This window comes from Protomyctophum bolini (genome assembly GCF_963924005.1).
Source record: "Protomyctophum bolini genome assembly, chromosome: 6".
NCBI lineage: Eukaryota > Metazoa > Chordata > Actinopteri > Myctophiformes > Myctophidae > Protomyctophum > Protomyctophum bolini.
The window spans coordinates 13294125-13309426 of NC_137867.1; the positions used below are offsets into that span (position 1 = coordinate 13294125).

Here is a 15302-nt window from a genome sequence, read left to right on the forward strand (position 1 = left end):
TAAATCAACATTGTTCATTGTCACTACTTGGATTGTGCCGAAATATTTACATTACACGTATAGCTTTTGCTAATTCCGCCTGCCAGCCCACCGCCGACTACACACGCCTGCACACACACACACACACACACACACACACACACACGCCAACTACGTTCACTTAATGGGGCCAGTCCTTCACAGTGACACACGCGTTAGATGAACCACGCGACCGGGATGGTTTCTACCCCTCAATGTCGTGCATTTGCTGCGCCCTTCTAATGCTGCGCCACGCCTACTCTATACTGCTCCATGCGACTCGAACAGCGTCAGCAGCAGCAGCTCCGCGCCTCCGTCAGAAAGGCTGCCCACAGCACTGCACAGCCCCACACCCAAATGAATCGAATGAATGAACAAGGCGCTTATATCGCTTTTGCTCAGTGGATGGGACATTTACATTAAAAGCAATCGGATGGACGCGTGGATAACGGCATGGTTGTGTGCAATGATCGGAGGGAAAGCTTCCATAATCCATATAGCTTCCATGCTAGCTGCTTCAGACACAGGAGGGGAGGGAGAAATAGTGCGAAATAGCGCTTATGCAACAATTACCCTAAAACACAAACACCTCAACTCGATGTCATTGTGAATAAGAATTTCGAGCGAAATAATAATTTTTGGAAGGACACTTTCACCCAGTATCAAGCTAAATGTGGAAGCCGTGTGTGTCACACCAAAACGGGTGACCTATAGATTCCTGTAACCAGCCTCTCGCACTGCCTGCGAGTTGGCTCCGTCTAAGGCTCCGTCTCATGAGCAAATTTAGAACTTCCGGTCTGAGAGCTAGCAGATTTAAGACATCCGGTTGCTTTCAGAATAAAATAAGGTTATTTAATTCGTTAATTACATAATTTTTACATTACATTATTAGTATTATTATTACATTACAGTTATTGTAAAGACACACATTATGTTTCTGTGTAAAAATAAGTAATTAAATAACATACAAAAGTTATCTAAATGGATAAATGCTATTCACTGGAGTGCATGGACTTTATAAAGTGGACACTGGACAAAAGACGGCTCCGCCAGGCAACTATCTGGACATACCCACGCGTTTGGGAAGATGTCCTCTACCACCCCACAGTCTCCGCTAAGCGGGAGAGGTGTAAAATTCACAGCAGCAGAGCTTCTACTGGGGTCAATGCAAAAAAATGTACCGTTTCCGGACCCAGAATGGACACTGGACAAAGAGGCCTCCGCGAGGCAACTATCTGGACATACCCACGCGTCCGGGGAGATGTCCTCTACCACCCCACAGTCTCCACTAAGCGGGAGAGGTGTAAAATTCAGAGCAGCAGACCTTCTATTGGGGTCAACACTCAAAAAAGTGCCGTTTCCAGACCCAGAATGGACACTGGACAAAGAGGCCTCCGCGAGGCAACTATCTGGACATACCCACGCGTCCGGGGAGATGTCCTCTACCACCCCACAGTCTCCGCTAAGCGAGAGAGGTGTAAAATTCAGAGCAGCAGAGCTTCTACTGGGGTCAATGCAAAAGAAATTACCGTTTCCGGACCCAGACTGGACACTGGACAAAAGACGGCTCCGCGAGGCAACTATCTGGACATACCCACGCGTCCGGGGAGATGTCCTCTACCACCCCACAGTCTCCGCTAAGCGGGAGAGGTGTAAAATTCAGAGCAGCAGACCTTCTATTGGGGTCAACACTCAAAAAAGTGCCGTTTCCAGACCCAGAATGGACACTGGACAAAGAGGCCTCCGCGAGGCAACTATCTGGACATACCCACGCGTCCGGGGAGATGTCCTCTACCACCCCACAGTCTCCGCTAAGCCAGTAAATGGGTGCTTATATTTCTATGTGAAATGTGGTGATGCTGGCATCACAATAGATGCCAGCATCACGCTGCCTCCGTCTAATAAGCACATTTACAACTTCCTGTTTGGAAACCGAAACAGATGCTTCTGACATTTGCCTGTGCGTGCTTAATCGTTGTACTTCTGAACACATTTCCCAAATCTCAGTGATTTATCCACACATCGCTGTGTGTGTGTGTGTGTGTGTGTGTGTGTGTGTGTGTGTGTGTGTGTGTGTGTGTGTGTGTGTGTGTGTGTGTGTGTCGCGTCGCCCTCCAGCTGCAATTGCGAGTGTGCGCTGTGTGCAGGGCACACTACTGAGTTTAAAACCACAGCTGAAACATGAATTGGAGTCAATTCCCGCAATTTCCTTCTTCCCATATTGCGCTGCAACGACACTAGGATTGAGCCCCCCGAAGGGGGGCGAAATTCTAGTATTATACATTCATATTGAACTCGTTGCAGAATTTGTTTTGCTGGTTAAAGTAGATGGTAAGCCCCCCTCGCGCACTAACAGCTGACACTCTTAAAGAGACAGAGACAGGCCAGACTGGCTGCTCTGCGAGTACAAAGCCAGTTTCATTATTATTGCATCATCTATATCGGTGAAGATAATTGGGATTATTTTTAGATGGGTTCGATACCGATATGGCAATTTTACGGCGATAACATTTCGATACGCTACCGATTAGATCGTGCATCTCTAGTTCAATGACCTATTCCTATATTGCAGCCCTATAGTTGCAACACAGCCTGCACTGTGTTGGAGGTTTATATTACCCTCTACATATATATTTTACACAATATACTCTGTATAGAGTCACATAACGCCATTGCAGGATGGTGGCTATCCTTTTCTGTCAGACCACTGTCTGATGAACAGTCGCTCTCCTTTAACGCATTTTGGGAGGGGACCCCTTTTGGTGTTATCATTATGTTATGCTTTAAATTAGCTATTGAAAAATAGCAGATCTACAAGCTCATAGCGCGCCACCAAGTGGCGCGCTACGAGCTTGTAGGTCTGCTAATTTTGAAAAATCGTCAGGATGTAGAAGACATTTTTTTAATCTGATCTCAGGTCAAAATGGGTTTTAAAGCTGCTCACGGCATTCTGCTGGTCCTGAAGTGTGTGCTGTTCAGGGTGGAGGCAGCAGGACATGGTGCCAGCGGATGTGTGTACATGTTTGCCAGTGGGCACAGTGCCTTGGTGTTGTTGTTCATTATTTATAACTTTCATGATTTAGAACAAGCCATCTGGCTGCATGGGGCACTCTGTCGAGAACTGTAGGCTACCTCACAAAAACCATGAAAGCATAGATAAAGCCACGATAATGTTTTACTGATTAATCCTCTTTTTCTTTGCATCTGGTAAACTGAGAGCCTGTCCCACCTGTCTGTATGACTTTTTATACTGCATGTTGACGTATTCATAACCTGTAATGCTTTCTAAACAATTAGGTCTAATATGTTATTATGTTCCCAGTGAAACTGGTCTTTGGATTATTGGGAGTAAGTGTGTCATGAAGGTAGCGAGGTAACAACCTGTGTTCTGCATAAGATGGCCAAAATAACGATCAATTTCTTAAAATAAGTAAATATACTCAATGTTTAAAGAAAGAAAGAAATGCCCATTGTCTTGTCCACTTAGGCATACTGCTGCTTTTCAAAAGCCACTAACTTGAACGGCGAGTTTGTTCACAGCCAGAATGCTGAATCTCCGTACACACATTATAATATGCAGCTGGATGGAATGATGTCTCAATGACACGATATGTCGATATCGCTCATATCATGTCAGCTTTAGGAGAGGAAATTGCATGATGATGCTGCAATCATTCCTTGAATGAAGAGACTTCATCTAAATGCTGATTAGAGGCATCTAAATAATTTTGTCAGTGATTCCGTGCTGGGGTGTCTGTGTGCTGAATGTGTCTCAAAGAACTAATCCATCAAGGCCCTGTATGTGTACATAGATTTACATAGATTCACATTTACACTGCAATACTTAAAATAAAAATGTCACCACTATTACAACACTTCCTACCAATATTTATATTGCATTTAATTGACCATATTTGCATATTTGACCATATATATTAAATCGTTAATTTGTGGCATTAAGGAATGGCATGTTAAATGAATTTGCATCATTAAGGAATGGCATGTTAAATGAATTTGCAGCTGAAATACATTCATCGACAATAATAATAATACTTCACTTCACTTTATTAAAAGAAAAAAACATTAGTTGTGTTTATTTTTGTCCAGAGCTCATCTGTCTCTCCATCAGCCAGTTTACGAGCCGGAGAGAAACACCGCAGTTCAAGTGATTACTCATCTGACAGCAAAAAACAGAAGACAGACGATAAAGAGCTACCTGCTACACGATATGTGAGCCTCCTCAAAAGCTACCTTCAAGTCTTCAAGATTTATTTTGTTGCATAGCCGTATCCTGCACTGAAAAGAGCCAAAAATATACGTTTGGACAAATTGTATACTTGTAGATTATGCAACAACAGCTTGCAACAAAATATGAATGTTGCACACAGTAATACAATGTCAGTTGTTCTGTCTCTGTATAATACTGAAACAGGGAACATACCACAACACAGTTATTGTTTGTGCTTACATTATGTTTTTACACCATCGTAGGTACACTTTTAGGTACAGTTTATTCAGAATTACTAATAACTCTAGGCTGAAACTGCCTTCAGTAACTGAGTGCCAGTTTCTTTCGCCCATCTCAGGACAGCGATGGAGAGAAGAGTGACGACAACTTAGTTGTGGACGTCTCTAATGAGGTGAGACCCGGTTGCGTGCTCGGAGAAGAACGTCTCCCCTTAGCTACGTACAACTGTTCCGTCTCACTCTCTTGTCCTCTTCTTCATCCCCATTCTCCTCAGGATCCGGTGTCTCCGAGAGGAAGTCCTGCCCCCCACTCCCCTCGGGAGAACGGTTTGGACAAGAGTCGTCTGTCGAAGAAGGACCCGCCCCTTAGTCCCTCGTCCATCGCCTCTTCAAGTAGCACGCCCTCGTCCAAGTCCAAAGAGATTAATATAGTAAGTCATGATTGGCTTCTACTCTGTCCCTATTTTTGTTTGTTTTTCTCATACAAAACTTATGTTACTCCAACAAGTTTCACAAATCCCATGAGGAAGTGTACTTATCTATCTGATCTGATCACAATCTACCTTTTGGGCACACCTGGTCTACATGAAATGCCCAACCCTGGAGTGTTGTGATGTCAGAACAGGCCAGCTCCATATGCCTGGGCAGGGGCCCTGTCCAGAGCCCGGGCAGATGCCTTTTGTGGCGGTTCTGGACAACTGTGGGTCCGACTGACTCGAGGCCGGGCACTGCACTCCCTGTGGTGGTGTGGAATGTGTGTGTCGAATTTGAAGTCGGTGGGGCGAACGGTTCTCGAGTTACGTGAATTGGTGCATTTTTTTGTAGATAGATATTATTATATATAGAAATATTGAAAATCGGGCCCAGGTCTATGCTAGCTGGACCTTTTACTTAAAATAATGCATAAGATCTTACAGATTAAATTCAAATAGTGAGATCTCCTAATTTACTGAAAACAAGCGACACGGGGAGGGGGTGATTTTGTTTAAATTTACGGAATACAATGAAAGTCACTATTTTTCATATCATTCACTACCATCTACAGTATTCGGACAGCCCCACTTCTACTGCCACTAATAATAGATACATTTTTCTGTCTAGAATGAGAAGGCCAGTACACCTGTGTCCAAGTCCAGCACTCCAACTCCACGCTCTGATGTCCCCACCCCCAGCAGCACCTCCACCCCAGGCCTGAGACCCACGTCTGGAAAACCACCAGGGGTGGAGACCCTGGGTAAGTGTGTCTCATACGGCGTTTAAGCTTTGCTGAGCACTGTTATGGCGATATTGACCTATTATACTTCATGATTGTATGCATATTATGAGATTTCATTTGCTCCAAGCCAAGCTAAATGTTTCCTCAAAACGCGTCGCTTCGCTTGTGGATCTGCTACTTTTGATGCTTTTGTGTGACGCTGAAGAATAATTAAGTAGGGCGTTCATTAACCCATTCTGACCTGAGATCAGATTCATACCAGGTTTCCACTGGACACACACTGGTCTGATTAACCCATTCTGACCTGAGATCAGATTCTAAAAAATGTCCGTCGTTCTTCGATTTAAAAAAAATAGCAGACCTACAAGCTCGTATCGCGCCACTCGGTGGCGCGATATGAGCTTGTAGATCTGCTATTTTTCAATAGCTAAAGCATAACATGATGCCAACACCAAAATGGGTGCCAGGTCAGAATGGGTTAAAAAAGAAAACCCACAAAATGTTAGAATACATAAGAGGTTTCTGCTATCGGAAATCGGGGTCGATCACATCATTTTCAAAATTTCAAAACAAAATTTCAAAACAACCTAATCGGGACATCCCTAGTATCAATATTATAGCCATATCATGATATTTGACTGGATATTGTCTGTGATGTTTGGATATTGTGCTATAATTGTGATATGGCATAAGTATTTTGATAAAGAAAAAAGCAAAATCGGATCGTGAAAAAATGGTATTGGCTCAAAACCAAATGATCAGAATTGGATCGGGAGCAAAGAAAACATAACCTGACTCTGCCAGATGGGGGCGGTATTGAGTAACCATGTTCCCCAAGACAGCATCCATCTGAGATCGCTCAGGGGGTTGAGCTAACACCGAACCGCTCCCGGTTTGAACCAATCAGCGTGAGCTAAGGGCGGGATATGTGCGAAACGCTATATCGGGCGTTCGTTAACACTTTTTTAGTTTTCGTTTACAGGCTTAGTATCAAATATCTTCTTTGAATTAGTAATAGTACCTTTTATGTGCAGATTGGTGTTACAAAAACGACAAAAATCTCCGACCTCCATGATAACTTTTTTAGCAACTAGTTGAAATACTGGACTCACCTACCATACGTCACGTAGACACGTCAATATGATTGGTTGTGTTTGCACGCCCACACGGTGATAGACAGACGGTCCCATCCAATCATCTACCAAGCATCTTGAAAAAAAGGAACAGCCATCCGTCATCGAATTGGCTCCCCGAGATCCCAGATCTCCCAATAAGCTGTGAAACAAATGTAGTGTAGCAAAGCTTCTTGGATCTGGCAGCGTCCGGTTAAAGAAAACAAGCCCTATAACAGTATAGTTTCTCCCCCCCCCCCGACAGACTTCCCATAATGCTTCACGGTTCTGTCTTCCAGTGCCGGGCCTCCGCACCCCGCTGGCGGTGCCGTGCTCCTACCCGGGCCCGTTCGGCATGGTTCCCCACCCCGCCATGAACGGAGAGCTGGGCGGCGCGGCCGCGGCCTACGCCGGCCTGCACAACATCTCGCCGCAGATGAGCGCCGTGGCCGCCGCCGCCGTGGCGGCGTACGGACGCACACAAGTGGTACACACAAACACCACACGCATGCATGTACGTGCACGCTCAGCCAGGTGGTAATTAACCCCCCAGTCGAGAATGTTCAAAAAGAAAAATGGCGGATGTACAAACTTCGTGCCGCGATGCGAGCTTGTAGATCTGGGGCTATATCTTTGCGTCTCCCCTTATCCCTAAACTAATTTGCCATTTTTTACTCTTCTCTCTCTCTCAGTAGCACTATCCCTCTCTCTGTTTATGGCGCCCCCTACTGGTACTAATACGTCATATACTCGGGCTCATGGCCACATAGGTAGACGTGTATAGGTAGACACGGACATTGCTGGTTGTAGGAGTGGTTGCACCACTCAAAAACCCTTTAAAATTGTTCAACTAGCCGATCTACAAGCTCACAATGTCTCGAAGTAGATCGGCTAGTTGGACTATTTTAAAAGGTTATTTTTTTTAATAGTAAAAATTGGCAAATTAGTTTAGGGATGAGGGATAAGGGTGGCGCAAGATGGAGCCCCTGCTGTTTTTGAGTAGCCAACACTAAAATGTAAAATGACACGGATGCTTTCGAGGTTTAATGCGTTGCTTTTCAAATGTGTGGAAGTTGGAAAGAAATAATCATTGTTGAACAACTGCATGTAAAATCCAATTCAACATTTTGAAACAATTTGTTTGGTGCCGCAATACTGATACATATGCAGTCACAGGTGTGTGTATTTTACAACAGCTTAGAACACGGCTCAGCCAATCATAGTCAAGGATCAGAACTACCCAGTACCCATTTTATAAATATGTATCATACACTTTTATATTCATGGACATTGGAATTGTTCACCACTGGAAACTATACACAGATAAACGGCACCATCAGTGCACACAACTTGATGGTCAAAGTTGAAATCATTCGTCTGGTTTGATCAGATGTATTGGAGTATTGGAGTATTGAAGTATACACACAAATCGCATTGCATACACCAACTGATGTAGACAAGGTTTATTAGCAATGAAATGAAAGAGGAATCCAATAAACTGCAGATCTTTGGGGCCGTAGAATGTAGTGCAGACGAACATTATCGCAGTTCACTCGACAGCGATGTATTTAGAGGAAATCCTTAAAAGGTTACGACTAAAGGGCAGAGCAAAATAAACCACATTCACTTTGACCGTAATTGGATTCCAGCCCTGCTTATCTGGATTCCTGCTTGATGAATTAAAGGCCGTGCAGGTGCACGTGTTTGTGTGTGTGTGTGTGTGTGTGTGTGTGTGTGTGTGTGTGTGTGTGTGTGTGTGTGTGTGTGTGTGTGTGTGCGCGCACGTGCGTGTGAGTGTGTGTGTGTGTGTGTGTGTGTGTGTGTGTGTGTGTGTGTGTGCGCGCGCGCGCATGCGTGTGTGCGCATGCATTTGTGGTGCACACTGTAGTGGTGTTGTGTGCATGCTTTATCTCTCACTGTTAAACATTTAATTTCATTTGGTTACCTGTCACTGAGTTTCCTCACGGAATGATGCGTTTTCCTGTGTATTTCCGTTCACAGATGGTGCTGACAGTAACATATGCACGATGTTCACAGATGACTGAATTTAAACTCTGTTTTGTAGGTTGGCTTTGATCCTCACCACCACATACGTGTCCCTGGTCTTCCTCCGAACCTATCGGGCATTCCTGGTGGAAAACCGTACGTATGACTGACCTGCATCCACATTATTGCCTGTTTTTCTTTTATATACCTGTGAGCCACTGTGAGCTTGTATCAGCTATTTTTAGCTATTTAACGCAACACATTCTAACTCACAAATAGCGGCCATTTAGGCCTGACGTCGAAATAAATAAAAAATCTTCTAAATTCTGACACGTTTCTGTATTAGTGGTTGTCAAATTTTCAAAAATAGCAGACCTACAAGCTCGTAGCGTGCCACTCGGTGGCGCGCTATGAGCTTGTAGATCTGCAATTTTTCAATAGCTAAATTATAACATGTTTTAAACACAAAAAGGGGTTCCCGCCCCAAAATGGGTTAAATAGTGTGGAAAACAGGTTATGCAGCTAAACTGTTAGCTACTGCTGTACCTCCTACACTTGCTTATCTCTGCTTTCCTTCCCTTCTTCCTTACATCTTCCCTTCCCTCTGTCCTCCACCCAGTGCCTACTCTTTCCATGTGAGCGCTGATGGCCAAATGCAGCCCGTGCCTTTCCCTCCAGATGCATTGATTGGCCCTGGAATTCCGCGCCACGCGCGGCAGATTAATACGCTGAGCCATGGGGAGGTGGTGTGTGCCGTCACCATCAGTAATCCCACGCGTCACGTCTATACCGGTGGCAAGGGCTGTGTCAAGGTGTGGGACATCAGCCACCCGGGCAACAAGACCCCTGTATCCCAACTGGACTGCCTGGTGAGTGAGAGAGGCCTTGAGGAACGGGCCATGAATAAATCAGCTTTTACCATCTCACACCGACCACAATCACACACCGGCCACCATACCCCCAATTATGACATAAGACCTGAGGCCGATTGTACAATTCAGTAGTACTCAAATTATTTTGTGGCAAGGATCAAAACTGTTCAATTTTTTACTTCTATACGTTTGTTGCATGTCAGAAAGCTTTTTGACGGGGCTGCCGAACACACCCATTTGGTGACAAAGAAATGCAACCCAGGAATGGCAGCGTGGAACCTGTCTAACTATAGGAGTATGGCCCCAAACGTCTGATGCTGCCAGAACTTTGTCGAAGCCAATAAGGGCTCCATAGAATGGATTTTAGTTGGCCAGCCAGCATATCATTCACGATGTGAACATTTCATATGGGACAAGAAAGATTACACAGACTGTGGACAGGTTTAGTTATAGCAATTAATATAACAGTGCAGCGTTTCAGTGTTTCATCTCAGTGTGTGTGTGTGTGTGTGTGTGTGTGTGTGTGTGTGTGTGTGTGTGTGTGTGTGTGTGTGTGTGCGCGCGTGCGTGCGCGTGTGCGCATGCGTGCATCACATCAGAACAGAGATAACTACATCCGCTCTTGCCGACTACTCCCGGATGGGAGGACGCTCATCGTGGGGGGCGAGGCGAGCACCTTGTCAATCTGGGATTTGGCCACACCGACTCCGCGGATCAAGGCGGAGCTGACATCGTCCGCGCCCGCTTGCTACGCCCTCGCCATCAGCCCCGACTCCAAGGTCTGCTTCTCCTGCTGCTCAGACGGAAACATTGCTGTGTGGGATCTTCACAACCAGACCTTAGTTAGGTATGGAGCCTGGAGCGTGGTGTGTGGGTAATGGGCAGTATGCAGGGTTTTCTTTGTGTGGTGCAACCACTCCAAGGAACAGCAATGTCCGTGGCTATGTGTTCACCTATGTGTTCACCTATGTGACGTTAATGAGCACCAGTATAATGTTTTTTTAAAAACATATGTTTATTGATTTTTCTTTACATAGTAACATAGTATTTTCAAAGCAATTATTCACATATATTTTTCAGTATGCAGGTTTTTGAGCGTTTGCAGTCAGTGTGTACAACATTAGAAAACCAGCTAAACAAATATTTACTTTATGTCTGTATATCGTAGAATCACAGTTATCACACTCTGCACAGACCCCTCGATTGTAAGTGTGTTACGTGCTTATGTGTTTTTCACAGGCAATTCCAGGGACACACTGACGGGGCCAGCTGTATAGACATCTCAAACGATGGCACCAAGCTGTGGACCGGAGGCCTGGACAACACTGTCCGCTCCTGGGACCTGAGAGAGGGCCGGCAGCTTCAGCAGCACGACTTCACCTCTCAGGTATACACACAGAACATTGTATGAACGCTTTCAGACACAAAACAATATTCAAGCTCAACAAACAATGAGCTTTAGCATTGTTGACTGCAGCTATACTGTAGGTGTCCCTCATCAGTCCACTGTATCAGTAGCATTAGCACTGTATCCGTAAACCCATCGGTTTCTACTCACTACTACCATAACATGGACTGTAGGTTGCTATGGAGAGTGAAAAATGATTTGTCGTACACATGATTGTTCAATATTTGACGGAAAACTGACACACTCAACTTGAAAAAGGTCACTCAGCAGACATGAAATGCATCGAACACCATCGAACGGAAGCGAGCGGCACAACAGCTGGCATATTCAGGCCTGGTCTTTAATTTCTCCAGGCCTGGTCAGCACTTCAGTACCACATGGAGCTCCGACAGACACATCAATAATACCGTTTAATCACAGTGAGAGCAATAAGAAATAATACATGCAATTCAATCCTTTTGAAGCAAAAATAAATCTGCCATTGACAGCAATTTAATGATAGATATCATCTGCCAGGCTTGTTCTATGAGGGACGTACATTCTTCTGACCTCAGCACCATTTCTGGATGCTTTGCTATATGGCATATGGGTGTTTGTACAGTATGTGACATTATTATAGCAGGGGTTCTCAAAAGAAATTGGGCCAGAACCACCCTACCCAGCAGGTCCATTAACCCCCATCACCCAATTAAAATATTGGCCAGGTTATTTTTGAGGGGTGCTCCTATGCCCAGCTTTGTGTGTTTGTGTGTACCCCATGGCGATGATTTGATTGGCTGTAGCAAAGTACGTATTGAGGATAAAAAATTGAGGACACCAAAAGTGATTAGCCAGATTAGACTTGAGGATAAAAAGTGAGGTCGCCAATTGTGATTGGCTGGAATGTGATGATGTATGATGATAAGAGCGCCCCTCACTTAGTCACTTCACACGGGTGTGATTTTCCTTTATTATTATTATATTGCTTATATAATTTAGACATCTTATTGAATGCTAAGTATCTGATTTTAACCCATTTTGGGTGGGAACCCCTTTTGGTGTTAGCATTATGTTATGCTTTAGCTATTGAAAAATAGCAGATCTACAAGCTCATAGCGCGCCACCGAGTGGCGCGCTATGAGCTTGTAGGTCTGCTATTTTAGAAAAATCGGAAGAACGACTGACATGGAAACATAGCTTTTTCAGAAAACTGTCAGAATCTGATCTCAGGTCAGAATGGGTACTGTTAGGGGAGCTCGGGGTGGCTGCCCACCAAGGAGTCTAACTGGTGGGGGTTCCTCTGATCTCAGGTCAGCAGGGAGTCTAACTGGTGGGGGTTCCTCTCTGGCCGGTGAGTCAGTCGGATACATACAACTATACCAGTGTTTTCAACCAGCGGTCCGGGGACCACTCAAGTGGTCCCTGAGGAGGTTCCAGGTCGTCTCCAGAGAAATGATGGAGAGTTGGTAAACAAAATGGACCCTTATAGATCATCATTAACTCTTGAGGAGTGTAAAATGAAACCAAATGGACCCACACTCTCAAGAGTTAAATTATTGTTAAACATCTGCCATTACTTAATTCACAAGAAGTCTCCACAATATTAGAGAATGTAGAATTGTTATTTTGATCAACATTTGCCTGTTATCTCCCATGTTACCGACATCAGTACAGCATGGAATTGTGGACAAAATCGCATCCAACGATGACAAAAATATAATTAGATTTGGGTCTGCAAGGCTAAATCTCATCAAATGGTGGTCCGTGGCTCAAATGCAGAATAAAAAAAACATACTTTCTCCCCATGCCTTCGGCCTGGTGGAGACAATAATAGTCCTTGTTCTGAAAAGGGTTGAAAACCACTGAACCTGAATAGCCTACAATTCTAAAAGAATTGATGGCCCAGCCACGGTGTGCATTGTGTGCATTGTGTGCATTGTGTGCATTGTCAGTCAGTGGTCACACACAACAGTAGTGTCCAAACCTCACAACATATTGCTCAGTGTGGTCTGGCTAGGGCTTAAAGTTCCAGTTCACATGTCCAAATTTGGTTTAAAATATGAAGTGTATACTTAATTCTATACTTTTGAATGTATGTGGGCTTTTTTCTAGTAATTTGCTGAAAGAAAGACATTATTATACACATATCTACAGACAAAAGCTAGGATGAATGTTCATACCCTGCTGTCACTGTTTCACATTCACGTCGAGCTTGATGGAAGCCTTTGTTTGTAACATCATGCCTCCAAAACTGCCAGAGATGTTTATGATGGTATTGAAAACTAGAGTGCATAAAAGCTAATAATACCAAATAGATAAATGGGCACTTGCACAGTGTCAAAAAATAAACACACTGGCTGTTTCCACAGATCTTTTCGCTGGGGTATTGTCCAACGGGCGAGTGGCTGGCAGTGGGAATGGAGAACAGCAACGTGGAGGTCCTGCACGTGACCAAACCTGACAAGTACCAGCTCCATCTGCATGAGAGCTGTGTGCTCTCACTCAAGTTCGCCCACTGTGGTGAGACTATGTGGCACATGAGCCATTTAAATCCACATCAATTTCTTTTTATAATTATGTTTATACTGTATATCCAAATGAACTCCAGTGTCCTGGTGTGCTGGGCATGCCGTAGTGGGCAAACATTCGGCAAACAATTCAGATCCGCAAGCTCACAGCGCTTGCTGCTGCGATTCGTTGTGAGCTTGTAGATTGGCTCTTTGTGGCAAAGACATTTGGTGTAGAGGGAAATAGGGAAATGAATAGGGCCCGGGAAAAGAAAATAAATATGTGTTTTTTTATTACTTTTTTCATTTATTTTTAATAATTGTTTTGGAAAATAACCTACTCCAGGAGGAGGACGGAGGAGACAAAAACATCTAAAAGAATAATAACAAATGAATGAAAACAGTAAATGAAAAAACACGGCCCAGAAGGACAATATCAGTCACAACATCAGTTAAAATGGGTTTGTATAGGAAGGGGGGCGGGGTAGCTAAAATGAATATCAAATATCTAAATACTGAATCCAGCAACTTAAAAACTGTCTGGTGTGTTCACATAAGCCTGGTAAGGCGATAGAAATGACCAAAAGTTATTTTACCCAAAGACACTTTATATGTGGGGGAGCAGAAAACAACGAAAGAAAATCAATTATTTGAAAAAAAGCACCAAGAAAAGGTGCTAAGCAATGAAATGTATAAAAACAGTAGAATGGTGAGACGGGGGGGAGGGGGTGCAGTTAGCTGGGGGAAGCCATATCCATGCTGTTGTTTTCTTCCAAGAACTGAGTGAAAGGTGGTGTCAGGACAAAGTTCATAATTGAAAGTTCCATGTGTCTGAGTGTGAACCTGACCTGTCTGTTTCTCTGCAGGGAAGTGGTTCGTGAGCACAGGAAAAGACAACCTGCTCAATGCATGGAGAACACCGTACGGAGCCAGTATATTCCAGGTAATCCTAGGCTAGCAAAACATGTAATGTTAGTCTGTACATACTGTACTGTATATATATATACATTATACAGTAGTCCTCATCATCTCTTCCCTGTGACTCAGTGTTTGGTTTGCTCAGGGGAAATCCATAGGCTACTTTCATATACACACACGTGGAGCTTGTAGATCTGCTATATGTTATACGACATTTCCGACATGGTTTAAAGTGCCCTTTATTCTGCCCTTGTATTCCCTCACAGTCAAAGGAGTCGTCATCAGTGCTTAGCTGTGACATCTCGGTAGATGATAAGTACATTGTGACGGGGTCTGGTGATAAGAAGGCCACTGTCTATGAAGTCATCTACTAACTAGGAGGTCAGCGTCAACACACTTTGTGATATATCCCCGTCCCTTCTGTACACTTTGGTTTGCCTTTGTATTCAATGGATTTGTACTTGACCAAACTAAACAGCTTGATTCTTTAATGGACTATGACCTCTTGACTGGGTGTGGGTCAAAGACAACAATCAGAGCCAAGCGTTTGGATATGATTTTTTTTCGTCTTCTTTTTGCTGTGAAGCTCAGTGAATCGGCAAGATCTGGAGTCTGCACTTACACCAATAAGTTGACAGATAACATTCCTTTGTGTGATGCCTCTTTTAAAAGCTACCTGGGGACAGTTTGCCTTTAATTGATGCTTCTGTGCATGTTGTATGTTTTGTTTACAGTATGTGAACCTTTGTTAAATGGACAATATTGTACCAGTGGCTTCCTTGTTATTCTTGCATTATTATACTTTTATTTTATTTTTTG

General features: G+C 44.0%; 1 protein-coding gene across 11 annotated transcripts in view; it reads left to right on the forward strand.

Annotated features, from left to right (window-relative positions):
• LOC308317340 (transducin-like enhancer protein 4) overlaps nt 1–15003 on the forward strand; it is a 42513-nt gene extending 27510 nt beyond the window's left edge. For 7 of the 11 annotated variants that reach the window (XM_080766275.1, XM_080766273.1, XM_080766274.1 and 4 more), the window contains 12 exons: nt 4126–4248; nt 4605–4658; nt 4761–4916; nt 5587–5719; nt 7113–7300; nt 8879–8955; nt 9419–9668; nt 10271–10518; nt 10911–11058; nt 13428–13578; nt 14432–14508; nt 14750–15003. In XM_080766275.1, the coding sequence (XP_080622401.1) occupies nt 4126–4248; nt 4605–4658; nt 4761–4916; nt 5587–5719; nt 7113–7300; nt 8879–8955; nt 9419–9668; nt 10271–10518; nt 10911–11058; nt 13428–13578; nt 14432–14508; nt 14750–14857 (1713 nt within the window). In that variant the 3' untranslated portion in view covers nt 14858–15003. Of the gene's footprint in view, nt 1–4125; nt 4249–4604; nt 4659–4760; nt 4980–5586; nt 5720–7112; nt 7301–8878; nt 8956–9418; nt 9669–10270; nt 10519–10910; nt 11059–13427; nt 13579–14431; nt 14509–14749 lie in introns of all 11 variants that reach the window. The other 4 variants (XM_080766280.1, XM_080766272.1, XM_080766270.1 and 1 more) reach the window with 3 other exon arrangements.
• The last annotated feature ends 299 nt before the right edge of the window (nt 15004–15302 follow it).